Raw genomic sequence first — 9,944 nt, 5'->3', positions numbered from 1 at the left:
TTCCGGAGAATCTTCAGTGCAGACAGCAGATTAGTGTGTTCGCTGACGGACAGTAGACGGCTACCGTTTTCTTTTCTGCATGTTTTTACCAGCAACGGAGAGAAAACTACCTGAGTGTGTTGGGAGATTATTGTTCCTGGAAAAGGCCACCTTTGTTGGAAATATACTAAATTTGTTCTTCTTCTGGGATTACTAAAAACACTGAACAACTTCAGTTTCCGCACAATAGGGACGTTCACTTGAGACTTTGACATCATTTTTTTTAACTTAAAAAAGTTGAAGTGGTGGAGACTTAAAGCCGTTTGTCACAATGCAAACCAACAACATGTACGATTCTCCGTACCTCATGTGGCCTTTCATGTCAGTGTACCCGGGTAAAACACACGAATTTGCCCTCCACCCGGCATTCATGGCCACCCAGCTACCCGCCTACCCCACCTACTGTAGAAACTCCGTCGGCGACAACACAACCACCACCGCCTTCGTCAACGACAGCCACGACCTCTCTCCTCGCAGTTTTTCTCATCATCATCATCATCATCATCGCAGTCAGCACTCGCCCCTGACCAAAACAAAAAAGTCATCTTTTACCATAGACTCTATTCTACACGGAGATGAAGAGAGGAAGGAGGAAGTGAGAGAACAATTGTCCCCCTCCAAACTCTCTATCCCCTCCCCCGTCCAGCACCTTCAGCAGACGACACCTGAGACTTACCTGTCGGTGCCACGCAGACATCAAAGACTCCTGGAGGCGGCCCACCCTTACTATGACAGCATGAAACCAGTCACCCCTATCGCCTCTGCGTCTGCCAAATCTGCACAGAAAGGTGAGCTTTTAAAAAGAATTGCTTTGGACACTAACAAAAATTCTAAAATATAGAAAAACTGAGAAGCACTCCTAAATAACTGACATAACTACTTCTTGTATTATCTTGAGTATTTAATCGATCTAAGTATTCAATTATTTATTTGACAAGTAATATCTCTTTGATTCATGTTTGTATTATCTCGAGTATATAATCGATCTAAGTATTCAATCATTTATTTGACAAGTAATATCTCTTTGATTTATGTATTTGCATGAATTTCCTCATTTAATTGGTTCATGGTACTGACTTTTCTACCATATTTTTCGATCAATCACATTATCATTTAATTTTGAATGTGCCATATAAAGTTCTACTAGATATGTAGTAATTAACCCTATTGCTTTCTTATGAAAACAAGAAACAAAACAAAACATTACAATTAGACAAAACCATGCATTGACTGTGATTGCCTTTATTACTCTTGTTACCCTCTGTGTATGTGTTGTTCTTATTTTCCCTGTGTTTATTTTTCTTATTGAATTTAATTAGTATTCTTCATTTCATATTTCTTCTTCTTTTCCATAATTTATTCTACGAAACACCGTCCGTTGTTATTTTCCAAAGTGAAACAGATGACATGAAATCTCTCTGAATTAATCAAAGCGGTTTCTCAATCAAGAATATGCATCTAAACTGTTTGAATAAAACAAGAGTTTACTCAGGAATTGAAAACGCAAAGAAGTAATTTTATCATCACAGGAAACACACAAAAAGTGAAACACTTATATAACCTTGCTCTTATGGACGTAAAGAATGTTGGCAGAGTATAATTTAATACAATTTATTTTTACCAGAATTATTAATGTCATTGCCAGGACAAGTTTACCTTTTTTGTGTGTGTGGGTTTACTTTTACTAATGTATGCACATACACAGACCCGCTTGTGTCTCATTTTCAGCTTTATATATATCACATTTGTATAATAAATAAGATTGGTTTTAGAAGTTAAGAGACCACTTTGTATAAATCTAAGAGATTTCTTCAGCAAAACATTAAATGTTCCACATTTTCTTACCAAACCTAAAAAATCCCAGATTAGAGATCTTTCATTAGTCGTAAAAAAACACTTCAGCGGTGGTATCAAACTGCCATTCTTTTGATGATTTACTCATTTAGACAGCAATTATACTAAAACAGTTAGACTTCTGCAGATACCTTGGTTTAAACAAAACTCAAGTTATTCAATTTTTATCATGACAAGAAACAATGCATGGATTTTACGATTACTAACTCAAGCGTATAATGCTTATTTCAAGCAATCATAGTAAGTACAAAACAAAGGTTAACATGATAGCGGGCTAAAAACCTTCTTTTTACACTCCTTCCCAACCTGTCCTCTTCCCACCTACAGTATACACGAAATAAGGCTTGGACAACGTATCTTTCGCTTATTTCGTTATCAGTCCTTACGTTTCTTCTTCTTTTTTTCAAACTTCTACAAACATGAATACTCTCACGTTGCTACCTTATCAGTTCCGAAATGTTCCATTGCTCATCGGCTGAAATGAAGACACGAGTTGGGCATTAGTGCAGGCGTACACATACACCTCTCTCCACTTAACTTGAAACACAAGGACCACACACTTAGCAAGAGGTTTATATACCGGCCTTGATTACTCACGTGCATGCAAGGGGTCTAAAATTAACTCGCAACTCCGCTACAGAAAAGCAACCCAAGCTAACGTTTCTTCTGTTTTATCACAACTGATGATGAACATCATTTCGGAAAATGAGAAGATAGAGTGAACATATTTTCTTTTGACGTTTTTATGAATATCATTTTTATATTCAACTATGGTATGGTTTGTATATATGATAAAGACACACAAAAAAATAACTTGAAATTAAGGCTAAGAATTTACAAAGCTGATTCAGTCTGACAGAAAGTAAACCATGAAACCCATGGTATGTTTTTCATCTTTGCAAAGCAAAACGTTTTGAAGTGGGTTTTTTTTATTCACACCAAGTAACATATAAACTATGCTTTTTATTTCCCTGATTTTAGGGAAACAGTAGATACCCGTGAGATAAGAATGACAGATAAATAAGATATGACGAAGGAAAGAAATTGAACATCATATTTGACCAGAAGTAACTAATTCACATCAACTATGAATAATGAATGAGCGAATTGAAAAAAAAGACCAGCATCTTGTTGGACTAAAAATCTTAATGACTGAAAAGAGCAAAAGAGAAATTAGTCGTTTTAAAGTAAACCCACCACGGAACAACATACAAAGTCCTGTCACTGAAAAGCAAAGACAGAACAGTTAAAAAAAAGAAGAAGAAAAAGACAAGGAAGCAAAAGAAGAATAAAAAAATAAAAAAATAAACAAGAAAACAAGCAAACACACACACACACACACACACACCACACACACACACACACACACACACACACACACACACCACACACACACACACACACCACACACACACACACCAAAATAGTTTTTAATAAAAGAAACGAAAAAAAAAGAGAGAGATGCATGGGTAACAAGTCGCCGCAGCGCCAAACCATATCCAAACCACTCATGCAGCTGTAATCACAACTAGTCGGTGTAGATTCCGATCTCTTTTTCTCCAGGGGAGCGCATGTTTAGCTAACAAGATGATATGTGGATGACTTCTGTCATCGTCTGAGAGCTGAGCGGGGAAACTGCATGAGAACTTCATTAATTTCCCTCTCCCTGGACCAAAGGTGAGAGCGCGGGAGATCCGTGCTGCGTTGCTCAATCCGGTCCATGTTTAATAAACTGGGGTGGTATGGGCGAGAGCGGCTTCCGTCAGTTGATCAGGGAATGGAAGAGGTTCTGTCGTCTGCTGCCCTGATAACTAATAGACCTAGGAAATAGCTTTTGCTAATGAGCGCTGATCGTATGAATAAATGTTTTGGGGTGGTGAGTGGGTCTGCTTCAGTGCTGAGCTAGCGAGCTGCCCCAAAATGTGCCTGCTGCGGCTCTGAGTTGCATCTGGAGCTGAGATATTTGGGCAATGTGTCCAAGCGTGTTGCTAGCTCAGCTGGCGAAGTAATTCGTTCATTTTTCTAATTTCCTGTTGATTGTTTATTCAAGATGAACAAAATTCACATTGAATAATTCTAATTGCTTTATCGCACAGCAACTGTTATAGGTTAAAGTATCGTTAAACAAATTAAACTACTTCTCTATCACGCCGCGGAAAGGCCGCTAAGCCATGCTAGATAACAGTAGATAATAACATTAACAACGATAGAAAATACAGAATGTGTTAAACAAACAAAAAACGAACATAAAAAAACAAAAAGTGAACAGAAAACATCCCACCCCAATCAGAAAATAATAATAGCACGCGCCGTTTCATCCAGTACCTTTTCACCACAACCAGCAAAACGTTTCTCGACCGTACTTGTATATGCAAAGGCGAAAATGATTTATTGTGTCAAATGATAGCAAATGCATTAACTATCTAACGCGAAGTTAGCATCAAAGGACCCAACATAAGATGCGCACTTACAAGTATTTTACACAGAAGATAACGGCCAAAGATACGGAGCCAAATTTGTGCACATCGCTTTTTGTAAGCTTACTCAAAGTAACACTGATTAATTGGTTTGGTTTGAAAGAATGTCATGCATCAAAACATTTCTTTAACACGAGGACAAATGTAAGTTAATCGGCGCTGTCATTCGTTTCAGTTAAATCAAAAATTACTGTTAAAAACATGATATCGCGTCTCTTAAAATTACCTACTCAAATGTCATCCTCACGCAAATAAATAAATACATACATAAATATACAAATACATTAATCAATTAATAATGCAATAAACAAAAAAGAAATCGTTTTCACTGAAGGATGTCTCCGAATAGCGAAAGAGTTATACGCTTTAGCATATTAGCTCCTCTTTTCTTACTTTCTTTTTCCTCCTTTTTCTCCTAGCTTTTTCTATTCTAAATTCATTCATTCATTCATTCATTCATTCATTCATTCATTCATTCATTCATTCATTCATTCATTCATTCATTCATTCATTCATTCATCCATCCATCCATCCATCCATCCATCCATCCATCCATCCATCCACTTATCCATCCATCCATCCATCCATCCATTCATTCATTCCGTATTCATACCTGATTAGCAATAAACACCACTGATGCATTACGTACTAGGCTCGACTTTAAAAAAAAAATCACATATATTTTGTTACTTATGTTTGAGTGTTGGTGGTAAGGACTGGGTGGCCGAGTGGTAACGCACTTGCGCTCGGAAGCGAGAGGTTGCGAGTTCGACCCTGGGTCAGGGCGTTAGCAATTTTCTCCCCCCTTTCCTAACCTAGGTGGTGGGTTCAAGTGCTAGTCTTTCGGATGAGACGAAAAACCGAGGTCCCTTCGTGTACACTACATTGGGGTGTGCACGTTAAAGATCCCACGATTGACAAAAGGGTCTTTCCTGGCAAAATTGTATTGGCATAGATAAAAATGTCCACCAAAATACCCGTGTGACTTGGAATAATAGGCCGTGAAAAGTAGGATATGCGCCGAAATGGCTGCGATCTTCTGGCCGATGTGAATGCGTGATGTATTGTGTAAAAAAAGTCCATCTCACACGGCATAAATAAATCCCTGCGCCTTGAATATGTGCTCGATATAAATTGCATAAAATAAAAATAAAATAAAATAAAATAAATAAATCCCTGCGCGGCTTAGAACTGTACCCACGGAATACGCGCGATATAAGCCTCATATTGATTGATTGATTATGAGTGTTTGTGGTAATACTGAGCCCAACACGGAAGGCTTCGTTCACTTATTTGTTGATCTTTGATCGGCTACCTAATAAGTTACTTGGATTTCACTGTTTCGCTGTTGTTTTTCTCTCTCGATTTTATCATTTATCATTTATATATTTTTCATTTTACTGAAGTACAACCCCACCTGCAACTTAAATATGTGAAATTAAATATGTCTTTTCCGTGCGTGCGTTCAGGTGTTTCAGAAAAGAAGAGCGGCAGCAAAGGCAAGCGGGTTCGAACCATCTTCACACCAGAACAGCTGGAGCGACTGGAGGCCGAGTTTGAGCGACAGCAGTACATGGTGGGGACAGAAAGGTGAGAACTGATACAACACACACGATCATTTAACTGACACATTTCAATTTCATTTTTTGGGCACTTTCAGCATGAAATATTAAATTACAACATTTTAAGCTAATATCTTGATTTCAGTTTGTGTTATAAAGAATATTGCGATTGTCCTGAGAAATTCTATATTAATAAAATGAGAAGCGGAAAATGTATACATGTGACGAAACATTAATCACAAAGAAGTAAAATCAAACAAACAAAACACACAGACGCAAAGCTCAGGAAACTACATATATTGATATAAAAGGTCTACATTAATGAAGAACTGGTAGAAAGCAAAATAAAGACAACTAAAAAACTGGAAATAGCCCAGAAAGTTTCAAACGAGAGAAAAAGTGCTGATATCGATTTGCTTCCATCCAGGCCAAACATTCTTTGGCCGCTTTCCCCGTTCAAACTAATAATTACACGCGTCCCAAGCTAACAAACTCCTAAGGCTTGGCAAAATTGATCTCAGAGCGAAACGAAATTTCGATGTTCGAAATACATAAGACTTACAGTGAACTTCACACACCCACCCTTGCACCCTTGGGGAACACATCAAGCCACGCGAGTGTGGGAACCACCCGACCACACCCGGCCCAACCCCTCAAGGGGACCCAAAATATGCCTCCAGAATATTTGTTTTAAGTCGAGGACTCTACCGAATAAAGACATGATACGTCGCTTCAATGGGTACAGTGGAACCCCCCTTTAGAGACCCCCAATTTAAGACTCCCTCTTTTTTAAGGCCTTGTTTTCTGAAACGTTATGTTCTTAACCAGGCTCTGTAAAATGACCCCCATTTTGAGACTCCCTCCTTTTTAAGACCACATTTTCCAAGATTTTTCAGGCCTTAAAAGCGGGGTTCCATTGTACCTTCGTTGCCATCTAATTAGTAATACCCGCACCCGTCCCGGATTAAATGTGTAAAAGTTTGCCCAAGAAATTAATTCAGTGCCCCACCCGCTTCGGACGGTAGAGATTCAACGTGTTAGATATCGTCGAAAGCAAGTTAGTTTAAAGGGTACCACGAGTAGGCCCAAAACGTGTGACCAACAGGACTGAGCTGGTGTTAAATACAGGGTATACAACAGGTTTATTGCTCGATTTGCTTCAGCTTTTAAAACTGAACGTGTGCTTGATAGTGCGAAAAGTTATTTTGCTAGTGGCAACGTTGTAGAGAATAACTCCACTTTACGAGCTAATGGTGTTCTGAATACATGTAGTGTGAACAGTTTTCTCTTGCTGATGCGATTAAAGAGTCTACATCGTTTTACCGAGGTTTTTGAAGTAGCAGAGGAAGTCTACCCAATAACCGATTGACCCGAAACAGTGTTAAAGTTTGTCTGATGATGAGATCTTGATTCACACGATTGACTCTGGTCCAGCGATGGCTACGAATTGAGATGGTCAGTCTGTCTGCCACAACACCAACAGCCTGCAGTGTCTGGGCAGATCAAGTCAATCAGATCACTTTGCCTTGCCTGGTCGGATCGGGTCGGCTTCCTTTGATCTTGCATCAACTCATTATGTTTCTCGTCCGGATAGAGATCTTGTCTGACGAAAGGGATGACAATAATAGGAGCCTTACTTGCTGGACAGACAAGATGAAATTAATTGTTATGGTTGAAGACCAATCGAATTTGGGCTGCCGAATCTGCCTTGGGAGAGAACACACTGATGATTTGGTATCGTTGATTAGTGCAAGGTAAAGTTTGACGACGGGTTCGTAAGAGTGATTGTAAAACCGTCCCGGTGTCTGTCAGTCTTCACTGTTCCATTTCACATTTGGACCGGTTGAAGACTTAATGATTCATATAAGTTCACCGCGAAGAGAAACCATTCATGACAAAATACTTGATCGGTCATCCCCCCCCCCCTAAAAAAATAATAGTAACTATACAAATTTTTAAAAAACAAACAAAACACAACAACCCGGCCGTGAATGCATCAGTCGCGTAAAGTTACAGAGCAAACATCGAGTTAACAGTAACTGAATAGAAATAGATAACTGAAACAGGAATATAAATTAGTGTTTACAGCAACAAATTGATAATAACTGATTCGAGAGAAATATTTAAAATATAAAACAAAAATGATAATTACCAACTACAGCAACTTCAAAAACAAAAACAAAATAAAACGTCCTTGTTACAAAAATTAAAATACATGAATAATCAAAAACCAGATTTTATAGAGACAATCAGTAAATTGAACACCAAATACACTCGCCTTTCTCCTTTAATTTTCTAAACATACTACTGCAAAGCATCTCACTTTTTTTTTCAAGGGAAAGAGAGGAAGTTGGAAATGTGAAGCTGTATGAACGGTTGGGTCCTTTGTGTGTGTGTGTGCGTGCGTGCGTGCGTGCGTACGTGCGTGCGTGCGTGCGTGCGTGCGTGTATGTGTGTGAGAGTGTGTGTGCGCGTTACAAATATTCGTATTATTATTATTATTATTATTATATGAGTGTGCATGAGTTGTTAACGCGAAAGAATGTGTATGAGTGCGCCTTGAGTCGCCTTGTGGTGAGATATGTGCGCGTTATAAATTATCGTATTATTATTATTATTATTATTATTATTATTATTATTTCTTAGAAAACGTTTACAACAAATGTTCACGTTCCACCCCTTGTATGTTTCAGGTATTACCTGGCAGCATCGCTCAGCCTGACAGAAGCACAGGTAAAAGTGTGGTTTCAAAACCGTCGCATCAAGTGGCGCAAGCAGACGCTGGAACAGCAGCACGCGCGCCTATCCTCCATCTACGCCAACAACTCCGCCAGCGACAGCGACGACGACAGTTGTGACGAGAGGGAGAATGACAGGACGGCGGTCGTGGTTCCGATGTCGTTGTCGTCTTCTTCTTCATTGTCACCGTCTTTGTCGTTGGTGTCAACGTCGGCGCTGTGCTCTGTGAACGGGTCTGGTGCGAGTCATGACGATGTTTTCAGTGTTTGCGATGGTGGCGCTGCCAGTCCCTCTGATAGGTACTTGACGCAATAAATGCGGTGTCACCATCCCCCCACCCGCCACCCCCAAGCTTGCACCCCCCCACCCCCCAAGCGCTAGTTCACCAACCCCTCCATCTACCATCTCCTTTCATGTCAACAAAGACGGACAGGAGTTTATGTGTTGAAGGGACTCGACTTATTGCTTAGCAAAATAACTGATGCGTTTGACTTTGACACCAAAGCTTTGTTTTCCGTATGAAATGTGTGTTGTGAGAGATATGATGAAATGAACAAAAATGAAAGCTATATTTATTTGTTTTGACGGTTGATAGAGAGAGAGAGAGAGAGAGAGAGAGAGAGAGAGAGAGAGAGAGAGAGAGAGAGAGAGAGAGAGAGAGAGAGAGAGAGAGAGAGAGAGAGAGAGAGAGGAAGTGTGTATATACTGAAAGAGATTATAAGATTAAATGCATTTTTATGCCTCTGTGTTGTTGAAGCGGAATGTACACCCCCACCCCCCACCCCCACCCCCCACCCTGAAACATTTCCTAAATTAACATTTGTACTTAAATGTTATGAAACACAAGTGCATTTTGCGCTGTCGAGTTGTTTGTTTTAGCTATAAGGTTTGGTGGCTTATTTCACTGTCTGTATTCATCAAATGGCTAAAACACGCTAGTTATACTCGTACTCACGTGACACTGCTAACTAAGGTATTGATACGTATCGATGATAACGATATTGTTGATGACGAGAAGAAATGTTCAATTCATTAGACATAAGATGTTTTTGCTTACAGTGCCGGTAGAGAAATGCAATACTAATAAATTATCGAGGACACTATGTATTATTTTCGTCTTTCTGTTTCATTGTGTGTCCTGTCATCAACGCGTGCATGTGTGTGTGTTTGTGTGTGTGTGTGTGTGTGTGTGTGTGTGTGTGTGTGTGTGTGTGTGTGTGTGACATGTGTGTGTGTGTGTGACATGTGTGTGTGTGACATGTGTGTGTGTGAC

At 39.4% G+C, this 9,944-nt stretch overlaps 1 protein-coding gene across 1 annotated transcript; it reads left to right on the top strand.

The window, feature by feature from the left end:
* Positions 1-310: 310 nt before the first annotated feature.
* LOC138983221 (homeobox protein notochord-like) lies at positions 311-8,986 on the top strand. The gene is made up of 3 exons (XM_070356633.1): positions 311-827; positions 5,840-5,960; positions 8,626-8,986. The coding sequence occupies exons 1-3, from the start codon at positions 311-313 to the stop codon at positions 8,984-8,986; spliced, it is 999 nt and encodes a 332-aa protein (XP_070212734.1).
* Positions 8,987-9,944: the final 958 nt, after the last annotated feature.

The sequence above is a fragment of the Littorina saxatilis genome, linkage group LG12 (assembly GCF_037325665.1).
Source record: "Littorina saxatilis isolate snail1 linkage group LG12, US_GU_Lsax_2.0, whole genome shotgun sequence".
NCBI classification, from domain to species: Eukaryota; Metazoa; Mollusca; class Gastropoda; order Littorinimorpha; family Littorinidae; genus Littorina; species Littorina saxatilis.
The sequence above is the reverse complement of the archived record's forward strand: the minus strand, read 5'-3'. Positions and strand labels throughout refer to the sequence as shown.